Genomic DNA, 15,608 nt, shown 5'->3' with positions numbered 1-15,608 from the left:
AATACCTGTCCATGGGAGGAAGATTGATCCTGATAAACTCAGTTCTTGATGTTATGCCCACATATATGATGTCTCTATTCCCAATACCAACGAATGTGGTGAATAGAATAGATGCTTTGAGAAGAAATTTCTTATGGGAAGGAAACAATGACAAGAAAAAAATTCACTTAGTTAGATGGACCTCTCTCACAGTTAACAAGAAGGAAGGGGGATTGGGAATCAAGAACTTGAAGATCCAGAATCAAAGTTTGTTGATGAAGTGGTTATGGAGATTTGCTTCAGAAGAACAATATTTATGGAAGGAGGTATTCAGACAAAAGTATGGCATGGAAGGAAAATGGATAAGCAAGCTTGTGAGAAATCCATATGAGGTCAGTTTGTGGAAGTCTATTAGAAATCTGTGGCCCAAGCTCATTAACAAGTCAAACTTCAGAATTTGAAATGGTTTGAAGGTATCTTTCTGGGATGATAATTGGTTAGGTCAAGGATTACTAAAATATCTCTTTCCTGATATTTATTTACTGAATCAACAACAGGAAGCAACAGTAGCAGAGGTTTGGACAAATCAAGGATGGACTCTGACCTTCAGAAGACTATTAAATGATTGGGAGATTAATAGATTTACAGAATTCTATAAGAATTTGGAACGATTCAAAGGGACCTCTATTGCAGAAGACAATGTCACATGGCAAGGGAATAGCAAAGGGAAGTTCTCAGTTAAAGCAACATATAAGGAGTTCAACATCTCAAACAATCAGATTGGTTGTTGGCCGCGTAAATTGATTTGGAAGGTTAAAATTCCTTATAAAGTAGCATGCTTTACATGGTTGTTGGCAAATGAGGCAATTCTAACTCAGGATAATTTGATCAAGAGAGGATTTCAACTATGTTCTAGATGTTACTTATATGGAGAGGAGGCAGAGACAATCAATCATCTCTTTTTGCACTGTAGAGTGACTTTACAATTATGGAGGATATTAATCAATTTGAGGGGAATATTGTGGGTTATGCCAAGAAGAATACCTGAAGTTTTAACATGTTGGAACAGAGAAGGCAACCTATCCAGTAATAAAAAGAGATGGAAGATTGTCCCAGCTTGCATTTGGTGGACAATCTGGGAAGAAAGAAATCAAAGATGCTTTGAAGATAGATACAGTAACATTCAAAAGATGAAAATGAAATGTTTAGTTCTTTTTTACTTTTAGTGTAAAGGAGAATACTTAGAAGATCATGAATCTATTTTTGATGTTTTAGAATCCTTATGAGAAGACAAAGGATTAGGAGTGTCTTTTCTTATTAGGCCTCCTTGTAATTATGGGTGACTTCACAGCTTTTGTGTAGTCTTTTATTTATATATAAATATGTTACCTTTTCAAAAAAAAAAATACACATCCTGCACAAGCATAAAAAGAGCCTCTAACCTCAAAACTATTGCCAGCAGAAAAAAATGATATATATTAAAAAGATACAAAGAGAACAGAGGTGAACTAATTAATGAAAAAGACCATAAGCTCTCTACTATGTATTTTGTGTTTCAACTAGGAATGGTTTGAATGTCATCAGCACACCAATTGCCTCAATCACATTCAGCACAAAGAAAACCACCTGATCACCTGCATTTGAGATGACACAAATTTACTTATATAGAGTAGAACATAAATAAAGGAGAGAGCAAAGAACTTGAAAGCGAAAACTTGGCAATATAATCTTCAGAATTCTTTGACATGAAGCTGAATAAATTACTATGTGCAGTATAAACTATCTGTCTTATGTAACTTCCTCAGATACCTTATAAAGTTTAGGCATTTGTTTGTCGGAACAGCAAATACATCAAGAGGAGCACAAAAGTTGTCATATAAAATTGGATGAAGCAAAGAAGATGAACAAGTTCTCAAATGGTTTAGCTGCAAACTTAGCTTTCATAAATGTATTTCAGACTCTTGAACCATGAACAAGAAAAGTTTCAATTTTCTTGGATTAATATGGAATTAAGAAGGGGCAAGAGAAGTGACAGAATTAGCATTTTGCAGCTAGCGCAAAACCACTAGTGTCACCTTAGGAAATGTCTTTCTTTGTATCTCTTCATCGCTGAAAGGTGACAGGACAAAGGTTCCAGGATTCAGAGGTAAAAGATCCTGACCTCGGCGATAGATAGAACATAAAAAAGATTCCAACAGTTAAAAGATATGCTTTTTGAATAGAAAATTGGATAAAGATCTTGAAATATCCAAAGCTATACTCAGACAGCTCACGGCATTGCTGATCTGCAGTGTGTAAAATTATCCACCCATGACAGTTTTATGCTTCTAGGCTCTATCAAAAGCCACCACCTCATTCCACCACACAGAGGCAAAAAATCTAGGTATTGTAGAAATATGATTTTAGCAACGAGTCATTACCTGGAAGAATGGAAGCGTCAAGCCTTTTTTGCGCCCAAGAAAAGCTGCACAAATCCAGAAAAAGAGACAATTTTAGCTGTTAGAAAATAGATGGGGATGTAATCTGAAAGTTTTTAAAGCATAGAAGTAAAAACATATTCCGATTTTCCACCCCGGTATTATCACCCGAAAAAGAAGATAGTCTGTCTTAGACAACAAGATCTATCACTATTCTACGTTCTCAAGTTCAAGATTCAATTTGGAAGATACTGGTCCAATTTGCCTCTCATTTCTTAAATGTCATAGCTGTGTCTTCGAGGATCAAAATCAAAAGATTCTATTGACACTAAGGCAATCTTGGACCTATGTCATCTGATGTATGACTAAATTGTCAGAGAGCCAATGCACTATTCTCTACTTAAAAGAATTCTACAGAATTACAGGTATAGTATATAGCTTTGAGCTGCTCAAAGAAAAACAACTCTAACTGGTAAAATGTCTACGGGGAAAATTAGGCGCATTGTGTAGTTATATAGAAAGACTAGTTCCGTTAATTGATCCATGTGTCTCATAAGCCTGATTAGATAGAACTTGCTGTAAGTTCAAACTAACAAATCACCGCCTTTTTCTGTCTAAGGCTGGCAGGCCATCACAGACACTCGTGCAAGTAAATGGGAAAAACCAAGATCATCTGTAGTTTTAACCCCATGAAAATCATTATTCCCTGACAACTGAAAGGACAGAAACTGCATTTCAAAAGAATTCTTCTAGTGCTTGTGCACTGTTCAGTAAACCTTCCACTGCTTTCAGCCTATCTAGGTGGAATCTTAGAAGTGCTTTTTCTTCTTGTATATTTACTTTTACCATGTAGATCATACGAACAAGTTCATATACAATAGATTCCAAATCTTCATGATCTTACAACAACGGAAATAAAACCAGGTGGTTGCTATGATTTAGTTGGAAGAGAGACAGTTTTTTTGGTACAGATGCTTTGAAAATATTGGCCACTAGCACTTGTGATGATCCCAGGTTGCAGCCTTTGACATGTTCATATACAAATTTTAAGGTTAACCGCTAAATTGGGATATTGCATTAATATGGTTCTCCTAGTTAAATGGTTACTAAAACCATAGTAGATCTGGAGAATAATTTTGTAGTAAAAAGAGTTTGTCGCATCCTCAACCATATGCTACAGTATGTATTAACACCGTTTAGAAAGGGTTTCATCTTTATTAATGTCTTTACCAAGACTAAAATAGAAAAGCATCTTTTTATCCACATCAGAAATAATAGGAGATTTTTTTTCTATAATCAATCAGAAAAAATACAATTTATAATTAGCAGAAATAAATGCTGAATGATAAAACAAGTGAACTCACAGTGCTCCTCCCCCTGCAGGACCGAGAGCTTTGAAAATTGACATTGCTGTCATGGCAATTCCATTAGCAGCTCCCCGTTGTCGCTGGTTCTGTGGTTGTTAATCATTTAGCATCAGACCGACACCAAGCAAAGCATATCGCATTATGACATAATGCTTCTGCAATTGACAAATTATCTTTAAAAGGAGGGAGCAAAGAAGAATTTACCACTGCTTTGTTTTGCAATATGAACAATCCTGTTATGATAGAGATCTGGAGACAATTCAAAGTCAATGTTAGAACTTGAGATTATGAATTTCAATACTAGGATGTAGAATATAGTTCAAGTATAGTAATTTTGCTTCCATATGAGTGGTGTACCATATACTCGTGATAATAGAGAGGTCTACTTCTCTAAGAATATCACATTCACTTCCATATTTCATTCATCTCCTCATTTTTAGTCTTGCACAAAGTAAATTAAAGAAACCAGAAAAATCACTTACAGACAAAGCATTCTTCATTACGGATGCAAAATTTATTGCCACAGACAGGGCGATCCCAGACAGCATAGCGATATAAGGGTAACTTGTCAACAAGGGAATCGACAAAACCTAATCATATCAGGGAAATTAAATTAACCTTTCAAGATTCTGTGGAAGTTTGGACAGAACTCACACAGTTTATCATATTGTACAAGTCAAGAGCTTACTCCTGCAACTCGAGCAGTGACAACAGGGCCAACATACCTCTCAACCAATGGATATAGAGTTAGTTGGAAAACTAGAAGGCCAAACCCTGAAACACCACCATGATTTCAGTATCCAGTATCATATTATATGAAATGAAATATATTTACTGCAGTTCTGTCTATGTCAAACAAGGTAGCAGACAATTCAGATGCTTTCAAAATAACTTTCTGCCTGAGCTAATTCTTCAATAGATTACCAATATAAAATCCCTCCTAGAGAATGATAACAGTATACTAATGTTATGGAAACACAATTGTGGTCTAGTATTCTTCTCAAGAACGGAAATGTTAGCATAAATAACTGATAACTATGAAGAATTATCATCTGTACTGCAATCACAGCCAACATTGAATTAGTTCTCAATTAAGTGAATAGACCTTGATATAGACAATATCTTCCAACAGGAGGCTTAAAGAGAGAGGAACTAACAAGTTATTTTGAACTACTATCATAGAATTTGACTAGCTACATTCATAAATGATTTGGAAAAAGTAGACATAAACCTAAAAGAATTAGTAAGAGTGCTTCTGAATTCTTACCAATCTATGTTAGACACATTTGATTGACCAAATGTTACTTTGGTGAAATACATAATATAAACTCATTTCTCTTAAACTTTTGATTAGATGTGACAAGCATAAACAAATAATTTTAGCGGTTACAACGTATATAGGGGTGAATGTGGGATGAGAGTTGAAGGCAATAGCCGTTGACACCATCAGCTTGTGTGCCTGATGTTAGTAAACCACAGAGGCTATTCATACAATTTTATTAAGTTTTACATTAAATTCACTGGTTATTGCTTCATACATCAAATTCCAGACCTCCTTTACTCTTTCCTTACTATTAACAGCAAGTAAGGTTCATATATCAGTAAAAGAATATAAATTACTAGAAAATTGGGATGTACCTGAGATTGATAGTACTTCACCAACATCAGCAGTTGAATAACTCAAGCCCCCAAACTTTCTGGGGCTCACAGCCCATAATGAGAAAATCTGCAGAAGAAAATAGGTTTGGGATGATGTAATGTATTATTATGCAATTTCCCTGGTGCCAGAAGATTGAAAGAACAATCATGATAAACGTATTAATTATGTTTACCCTGGTGGGAATTTCAAAATCGTACAAACAAATTGAAGAGGATCTATTTGTATTTTGCAACTCATGATAAATGATACACAAAGACGTTCTTAGAAGTCGTAAATCCTCTTGATATGACCAATTTGTTGTTTTCTTTCGTCATATACCCCTAGAGTTGCAAATAGCATGCACATACTAAAATCAATGAACAAAACAATGACTACACAGCACCAGGAATTTGCAATCTTCAACAGATTAAAAGTTGAACGTCAGAACTCAGCACTCATAATATCTTCATAGATACAGAAAAAACACTACTAAAAAGGTTTACAGTGGAATGCTGGGGCCGAAAACTTTATACTGGTAGAGTATTGGTAATGGAACATTGCCCATTGCTGTTGCTCACCTATCCTCAGAATGAGTAGTAAGTAGAACGTTTATTAAGCTTCTGAAAGCTAATGAGCCTAGGCTTTCTACGCAGAAGACAGAGCTGCAGAATTTTAAAAGAGACAGTTCTTTTGTCGTCAAAAAGAGAAACCCTTTACTTTCATAGTATACTGTGCAGCAGAAAGAAATTGGCACATAAATAACAAGTACGCCTCAATCCCAAACAAGTTGGGGTCGGCTAATATGTGTATCAATTTGAAGAACAATTTGCGCATCCGAACAACCAAACCCTGGTCAGTACCGTTGGAGGGTTCTATGATACAGCCCACCAGATCAGCATAACAGCTTGTTTGGATGATTGTTATGTATAACATAAACCAATATTGTCCCTTAGGAATATCTAATGCATTGCCTAAGGATGAAAGTACAATGTGTTTCCAATAAAGTCATTGCATGACAACATGCAATCAATTGGCTTTCATACCAGAGATATGCATAGCTTTATCTTTCTTATAAAAGAAGATGCCTACCATAATCTGATGATGCAATGATTATATCCTACAGTGACATAGTTTGGGTGAGAAGATACAGTATACCTCTGTATAAGCCATATCATGAAGAGAGAAGACGCAGTATAATATGATGGATGACATCAACGGCCAATTCTTAAATAGGTTTTCTTTTGGGGTTGATTCATTTCCTTCTTTTGTATCAGATGCAGCCTCCAGAGCCTCGTATGAATCGTGCACCGGCATGCTTGATTCATGAATGTGCAATGTTTCCTGCAATCCATGAGCATTAGGGATGAAATTCTATGATTTAACACAGTTCAACTAAAACTGGGAAAACCAGAAAAGATACTGAACAAAGTAATAGGAAAAAGAAAAGAGAGAGAGACACACACAGATTAATGTGGTTCGAGAAATTCAGAAACCTATATACATAGGTAAGATGAAGAAATGTTCCATTATGATTTATGATTAAAGAGCTTCTCATCATTGAAACACCAGAAATACACCCTATTACAGCAACTCCTTACCCTACACAACACAATGCCACATATGTAGAGGCGGAAAATGAAACTCCCGACTCATTCCTCCACTTCACCAGCTAAACCTGAGTTTCCTCTCTTTCAAGTTTCAACATGTTGTAGACTCCCAGCACCAACAAGAAAAAGAACTAAGGCAAACCTCGATCTGTCTCGGGGTAAGTTTAAATCAGAAATGGAATTGCAACTAGAACAAGCCCTTCCCCACCCACCTCACGAATGTACAGAAGCCAAAAATAACTCGAAATATTAAAAGGAAACAGATGGCTAGACGATTCTCATTCTCAGCAACACTGGAAAATAAAGTAATATGGTTATCTGAAATGATGTGTGATGATTGTCCATTAAGAGTTTATGCAAAATCCAAGTTAGTTCAGAGGTGAAATACTAATGCAAACAAGATTAAACAATATGTGCCATAGACACAGAAATTATTAACGTAATCATGTAGATTTACCGGCAGCCAAAATGAAGCAATAGCCACGACCAAGGAAAACAGTGATATGATTAAGCAAGGCAAGAAGTAGGGAAATCTGCAGAAAAATATCATATTTTGGAGTCAAGGAGCAATTCAAGCAGCAAAAGAAGTTATACAATTATGAAAAGAAAGAAGCACAATACCTCCCAAATATAGAATCCTTAGAGAATATTGACGGATATTTCTCTGCAGGCTTTGGTAAAAAGGACATTTAGAGAACATGTATATATGCTAAGATTTGCAGAGAAACTTACAAGTAGAAACACAGAGAATTTTAGGCTATGAAATCTCTCTTACAATTGATCATAAAACAACTAAACTCTCTTTCCTCAACAGGAGGAAGGAATACAAAAAGGAAATAGCTAAGGAAAAGAAAGTACCTGGGCAAGGAAGCCTCCTAAAGCTGGGCCAATAATCAATCCGATTCCCCATGCAGTACTAATCTGAAACAATTCAAACATACAAGAAAAATAAAACAAAATTCCATAAAATTCACTGTCTAAATGGTCACTCAGAATTGCATTCTTGCCATTTCTTGTCTCTCTAAAGTTGTCTGCAATCCTCTCATTTGTTAGAAATCATTTGAATAACTGAAAATTAAGGGCATATTACCGTAGACATTCCCAGTGCTTGATATTCTTCACGAAAAATTTCAGCAGCATATGCCTAAGAAGGTAAGTATCTTAAGAGAATGGCTGAGGATGCAGTCCAGAATTGTATGATGGTATTAAACAGATAGAATACCTTTATTGGTCCAATCAAACCATTTAAAGAACCGAGAAGAAATCGCGTAATGATTGCCATCCAAAAGTTGACACTAAGACCAAAGAGAGTATTGAAAATAACCCTGAAGCACAATTACAGCTAAAAATATGTAAACTCACTGAAATTTAAGTGAATGAAATCTAAAAAAGAGCATTTCTATAAAGATTAGTCGTACACTACAAAAGTGCCGAAGATTATAACTGGTTTTCGGCCATATCGATCAGCCACTAGTCCCCAAAAGACAGATGTCAAAGCTCTTCCAAGCATATATGAAGAACCTTCAATATTTCAGGAAATTGATAAGCAGTTTTTCGACAGACCTCTGTATGATTACATATCAACAAACAAATTATGGCATGAAATAAGCTTACCTACATAACCTGCATAGTAACTAATATCTTCCTCTCTCTTTGCAATGTGAAAGTCCCTTATCTGTAAGGAAAGCGAAAATTAGTAGTTTTATGCAATCAAGAAAATAACAAAGGGGACCAATTGCAATTCTGCTTCTTAAATAAAGATATCTTGTTTCACTTAGTTCTATGTATTCAAGAAAACTTGAACTCAACGACAGACCAAAAAAGTTGATTGATCTTACCATGAAATAAAGAAATGGAAAGAGAGATGATATTGGAAGTGCTGAAGTGTTGAATCCCATGAAACAGAAAAAAACAAAATCAGTCGGAATATCAACAGATAAAATCAAAGGAAGGATCCCCAAAGGAGGCTTTTAGAAATAACTATCGAAAACTTGTCTTCAAGTACAGCAATGAAGCAAACTTGCTAGCTAATATATGAACATACAAAGAAAAGCTCTAAGAAGCTAACCTAGAATTTTTGCATACAACAAAACACTTTGAAAAGGCAATATAGGCTTTTCACCAGCGCTTCCAAGGGACAGCTGAATATTAGCGGCAGACTACCATCAAAATAGACTAAAAATTCTTTCTTAATATTAGTATGAAACTACCACTGTTATTTCAAAATGTATTATACTAGTTAAGAAACTACCACTGTTATTGCCTTAAGGTTGTGAGCTTGATGTTCATATTCTTTCATATAATATAACAATCAATATTTGATGAGACTATTTGTACACTCATAAAACTGCATTCAACTTAATTTGGTAAAATGTAGGATATCCTATTCTGGAAAGTTATGTTCTGTGGTAATCAGACTATTCTTCCTCAAAATGTAAGGATATCCTGCTTATTCAATTCGAATCTCCCTTTAATTCACCACATATATGTTGAATTTTCCAGAACATGAACTCAAATTCTGATTCCTAATAGTATCAGACTTTCGACGAAGTAACTGTGATATAAAACACTAACATGGCATCTAGTACAAGAAATTAAACCATGAATAAATCAGAACTTTGATCAAACCATTCTGTTTGCAGTTATCATCTCCAAGCAGGATATAGTAAAAAGTAGAGACAAATAAAGACAAGTGCATTGGTGTAAATTACATCATGGGAAGTAAAAATTATTAGAACCTTTGGATAATCAGAGCAATTGCCAGAGTTTTAAACAATTTTGCTACTGGGATAGACATAGTACTCCAAACTAGTACTAGTATTTTGCTATTGGAGTTTGCCCTACTGTTTGCACAAGGGTTTATGCTGGGATTATGAACTATATAGCATAAACTGTTTATCAAGAAAATGCAGGATTGTTTTGCCGTAATAGCATGGATTGACATGTAAGGATTGTATAATTTAAGGGCACGTAATATTCTTTTATCCCATACTCTATATTGTATGAAATAAGTCATAAAATTCCTGTATAAGCTATACTGGATTTAGCAATACAATGCTTCATATTTGGTATCGAACTCCACATAACTTATGCAAAGTTTAATACTAGAAACCAGATGATATATTATTTATACGGGGATTATATTAGCTATGCAAAAAATTTATATCAGGTACCAGATATTATATAGATGTAATACGGAAATTTATATGGAAATTAAATTTCTTATACTTCACACTAAATGGTCCATGAGAGCTTATAGTTTTTCACGTCACTTAAAAGGCAATTAAAACAAGACAAATAATCTTTTACAACAAGTTAAATTACACCCATCTACATTGTCACTTAATATAAGTTAAATCCTTGCATAAATCATTCTTTACTACCCCCCAACCCCCCAAAAAAAAAGAATATTACAAGTATTTACAGCTTACAACTCCCTATTAAACAGTCGAAAAGGTTAAAAGAAAGGCAGTTTAAAAATGATCCAAAATTTGGAATTTTGAACCATAGAAAAAAGAAATTTCCAAACGTGTTATAGTGTCAAAACTCAACATCATTTTTCACATAATTTTTATGAAAATGTTTGCAGTCTCCGGGAAAAGCTACTCGTTCGTCCTATATTGGTTTTCACCTGCTCCTTTTCTAAAATTTAACTTACGATTTTCCTTATTTTTAACTTATGGCAGTAAAAAAATAAACAGGAATAAGAAAATAACTGTAAGGCCGAGTTGCCAATATGTACTTTGTCAAAAGGGGAAGTCTATTCAAAGATAAAATGGGGTCTGAAATGCTTCAAAGGCTCTGTCTTAGCAAAATAACCCCACACAAAAAATTAAAAAGGCTTTCTGGAAATATTTCTAAAAGGTAATGTTGACGTATAATTGGTTGATTAGGTTTTGAATATTTAAACAAAAAATAATCCAAATTGACATATAAATAGATTTATTTAGATAAATACTTATAACTTTTGTACTTTTAATCTTCGTTAAGAATTTATCTGAACATATTCGTAATTCTTGTTTTGGATGTTAATCCCTTTTATATTCAGCAATCTTCTTTCTGTAACTTTAACGGAGAAAAACAGTTAGAAGTAGCAATTGTAAATTTTCGCACTCAAGAGAATGAATTTTGACTTGAGAAGTGATACCTATCAGATAAGACTAAAGCTTCCATTTAGAAAGCGTTCATAATTATGATAACAATAATGATTTTAATAACGAAAAATGGCCAAATATATCCCTTTACTTTTATTTATTGTTCAATCATATCCTATGTTATACTTTCTGTTTACATATACTCTGCCGTTCAACAAAATATTATATTTACCCTTATTATAACGGACATGACACAAGACCCGACCCACAACTTAAAAAACCCATACCCACTTAAAACCCACGACCAAAGTACCACATTAAAAAATTCTTTGACCCGGAAAAAAAAAGAAAAAGACAAAAGTGTTGGACACTTATGCTCTGAGATTTCTCCGATGACTAGTGATAGTCGTTTCCTTCATCTTGTGAGGTTTTGGGGGCTGTGAAGGGCAGTAGAAGAGAGATTGGGGCTAGACAGGGTCGGTTATTAACCAGAAATGATGGAGGATCTGTGGCTTTTTCAGTAATAGTGGTCGTTTCCCGACCAGTTAACTGTCGGAAAAGAGATAGATGAAACGATGGACGCACAATACGACATCGTTTTTACACTCTCAATGGGCTAATCTTCCTCCACTGACGGTCCAATTTTAGAGCCCCGTAAACATCGAGATTTCACTGGACGAATAGGCGCTGCTACTGCTCTTAATACTCTTGAATGGGGTTTGTCTATTTTATGTAAAGTTTTTGACTTAATTGTTGAATTGGGTTGTTTCCTTCTTTCAATATCTCTTTGCTAGATTTTGATTTAGCTTTTTAGTTCATGCTTTATATTAATTTATTTAAAAAATTAGAAGATTAGTATGTATTACGTGTTTGATCCTTCTTTACTCGCCAAATCTGATGGCTTATGTTTACTTATTGGAAATTACAGTTTCGATCTCATGCCTTCTTTTTTTAAAGATTGCAGCTCATTGTAATGATGTTTGGGTGGGTGGGGTAGGTAAAATTTTAAAAGCGGCATAGGGTCGAATATACTTTTTTATTTTTTAAAATGATCTAAGAATACCCCTCGTTATACTATTGGATTATCTATACCCCTATAATCATATTTTGGGTTTAAATATACCCCTTATTTAAACGGAGGGACACGTGTCATCGTCTTGTTAGTCAATTCTAAACATCTCCTAATTAATTAAAAATACTCATTACCCATATCCGAAAAGCAATTTTTTTTGTAAAAATTGGAATAAATTGAATTCTTTTTTCTAAAAACTGAAAAAAACGAAAATATTTTTTTTTTCAGTTTTTACTAAAAAAAACCTTTTAAAAAAAACTAAAAAATATTTTCTAAAATAATGTTTTTGTAAAAACTGAAAAACAAAACTGAAAAGTAATTTTCTAAAGAAATTTAAAACTGAAAAAAACTAAAATGTTTTTAACTAAAAACTGGAAAATAAAATATTTGTTTTTTTAGTTTTTACAAAAACAATGCTTTAGAAAATTATTTTTCAGTTTTTTTTTCAGTTTTTACAAAAACATTATTTTAGAAAATATTTTTCAATTTTTTTAAAGCAATTATTTTTGTAAAAACAGGAAAACAAATATTTTCGTTTTTTTCAGTTTTTAGTAAAAAAAAATCAGTTTTTTCCGGTTTTTACAAAAAAATATTGTTTTAGAAAATTGCTTTTCAGTTTTTTTTTTCAAGTTTTTACAAAAACATTATTTTAGAAAATATTTTTCAGTTTTTTTTAAAGCAGTTTTTTTGTAAAAACTGGAAAAAAAATATTTTTGTTTTTTTCAATTTTTAGTAAAAAAGAAATTCAGTTTTTTTCAGTTTTTACAAAAAAAAAAATTGCTTTAGAAAATTACTTTTAAGGTATGGGTAATGGATCTTTCTAATTAATTATGAGATATTTAGAATTGGCCAACAAGACGATGACACGTGTCCCTCCGTTTAAATGAGGAGTATATTTGAACATAAAGTATGACTGCAGGGGTATAGATAACCCAATAGTATAACGAGGGGTATTCTTAGATCATTTTCGAAAGGAGAAGAATATTTGGCCTTTTGCCGTTTTAAAAAGGGGATCCGGGTCGGATGGGTCATATTTTAGACCGGTTTGGGATTTTTGTTTTGTTTTGGGATTGGTTCCTTCACTTAGACGGTGCCACATGTCATGTCCGTTATAGAACTTTGTTGGATGGCATGGGTATATATGAACGAAAAGTATAAGGAAGGATATGATTGAACAATAAACAAAAGTAGGGGATATATTTGGCCATTTTCCGTTTTAATAATGAGTTAAAACAGAGATTAAAAATAAGATGAAAAGTGATGATAGGAAAACATTATAGAAGCATTTAGGGCATATAATAAAAGTTTTATTAACTAGATAATGGAGTAGTACGTAAGGAATAATTTTTTTGTCCGCATGAAAACGAAGTACACTTTGAAATGGTAAACTTTTGCTTGCTTTCTCGTTCTCGACCACACAAAACCCAAATTCCCAGCAAAACAAAGAATGGGAAAACATAAAGCACCCAATACCATACGATAAAACCTTACTCCTGTATGTATTTCAAATCAAATAATTTATGCTTAACATTTAAAGAGTAAAGTGAGAAATATCACTCATGACTCTCACTCAAAATATAGGTATGCAAACTACATTATCTTGTATTTATTGGTTTATTATAAATATTAAAATATAGTATCATTTTCTTCCTTTTCCGTTCACCGCAAAACATGGTAAGGGAAGGTAGGTTATTTCTTTTGATCTTTTTCAATATTTGTAACATATACTATCCGCTAAAACTAATGGATCCATTAATTACGTACCTGTGCCAAGGATCACAATCCATATAGTGAAAAGCTCCTTAATGGGCAAGCCACGTTGCCCTGCTTTGTGCAGATCCACTTTACAACCCGGGCAATTCTCGTAGTACTCTTTCTTATTCACCAGCTTCTCCTTAACTCCCTCTAATTCGCCCGCCATTTGAAGAAGCAAAGTTATTTTCTTCGTCTCTCATGCACCACTATATATATAGCCACCTTTATATTTTGCAAGTATGCTACTTCCAATTCATTTTAATTATATTTAAAATTACTTATCCGCACCAAATATTTATACCATAACAATAAATGCAAAACATGTGTTACACATACAAATTTATCACTTAATAATGGTTAATTGATATGTATTTAATTTTACTTTAATATTTAAATGCTAAAATTAACTTCGTTTTGATATATTCGTTAAAAGAAATATTTGTATACCCTTAAAATGATTATTGAACTATTTAGAAAATTGTACCAATCAATTATTAGAGGAATGGTTAACTTGTAAAAAAATTGCAAACGCTTGTTTAGTTTATTAAAAGAATGATACTTATTTTGGACTTATTTCAAGATTTTATAAACAACTTTGGTACATGAACTAAAAATTCAAAGCTTGGCAATCACTCATAGCGACTGCTAGAAAACTTGGTTTTGCGGCCACAAGGTAGGTGCGGGTCGCCTTCAATGAATAAAAAATAATTACTCCTATAACAAAGCAAACAAAAGCAATTGAGACAACAGCTCCAACAAGTACAAAAGGTATATCTCTGGACCCCCGTAGAAGAGAAGTATGACACGGAATTATTGATGGCTTTGTTTATAGACTGGTTATTTGGTTGGGAAACTTAATTTAATGAATATATTTTTATTAGTATGGTTTACTGAAATAAAAATAGAACATATGGGGTTCAATATATTTGATTTTACCCGAAATAAATTGGGATAAACATTTATTCCCAACTTCAATGGCTAAGTAACGATTAATTAAGATAAATTACTACATCAAAAAATTTAACAAGCATGCATGAGACAATTTCAAAATATATTTATTTAAGACTTCCAAATGAAAATTCTACTTGTTAAAAAACCTAGTTGTAAGGCATGTGGTAGCTTGAGAGAAAGAGGAAGGAGTAAAACAACACCTTCATTACACGGGGTAAGAGTTATCCCACACAAACTTTTGGGTTTAAGTAGGGTGTATACGGTCGAAATCGGGCTCGTCTATTGTATGACAAGTCGGGACTGAAACGTGACAGGTTGAAGCTCGACCCCGAATTATATCGAACTAAGGCGCGAAGTTAAATCATCGAGCTCGTGACTCCGGAACCGAACCAGATCGAGGAAACTTTATCGGGCCAAATAACGAAAGGTCAAAATATCCGCAATTGGTTAGATATCACGGCGAAAATCGTATGTAACAAGGAGAGGCCGATTAATTAGAAAATTATGAGGGTTTTTTTTTACCTTTTATAGAACTGTATCAAGAGTAGGACTCTCCTACTATATAAAGGGGGTCTGATCATTTGTAACAGCCATCAAGAAACGCATCCAAAGCAATACACTGTTATTTCTAGTTCTTATTATCTTGTCATTCTATTCCGACATCGATTGAGGCACTTCTTGACTCGAGGGTGACCAACCTTCAAGGCTAAGGCTGTTCAATTTGTAT

General features: G+C 33.7%; 1 protein-coding gene across 1 annotated transcript; it reads right to left on the bottom strand.

Annotated features, from left to right (window-relative positions):
• Positions 1-1,431: 1,431 nt before the first annotated feature.
• LOC104102714 (protein ZINC INDUCED FACILITATOR-LIKE 1-like) lies at positions 1,432-14,137 on the bottom strand. Its single transcript, XM_009610509.4, has 17 exons — positions 13,940-14,137; positions 8,848-8,888; positions 8,624-8,684; positions 8,428-8,530; positions 8,232-8,334; positions 8,100-8,153; positions 7,868-7,930; positions 7,631-7,680; positions 7,467-7,542; positions 6,558-6,743; positions 5,402-5,489; positions 4,452-4,537; positions 4,246-4,353; positions 3,968-4,012; positions 3,761-3,849; positions 2,400-2,443; positions 1,432-1,613 (listed from the first exon to the last, which is right to left on the bottom strand). The coding sequence occupies exons 1-17, from the start codon at positions 14,094-14,096 to the stop codon at positions 1,519-1,521; spliced, it is 1,449 nt and encodes a 482-aa protein (XP_009608804.1). The 5' UTR covers positions 14,097-14,137; the 3' UTR covers positions 1,432-1,518.
• Between the last annotated feature and the right edge of the window lie 1,471 nt (positions 14,138-15,608).

Source organism: Nicotiana tomentosiformis, chromosome 1 (genome assembly GCF_000390325.3).
Source record: "Nicotiana tomentosiformis chromosome 1, ASM39032v3, whole genome shotgun sequence".
In the NCBI taxonomy this organism is placed as follows: Eukaryota; Viridiplantae; Streptophyta; class Magnoliopsida; order Solanales; family Solanaceae; genus Nicotiana; species Nicotiana tomentosiformis.
Note: the sequence above shows the minus strand (reverse complement) of the source record. Positions and strands in the feature narration are given on the sequence as shown.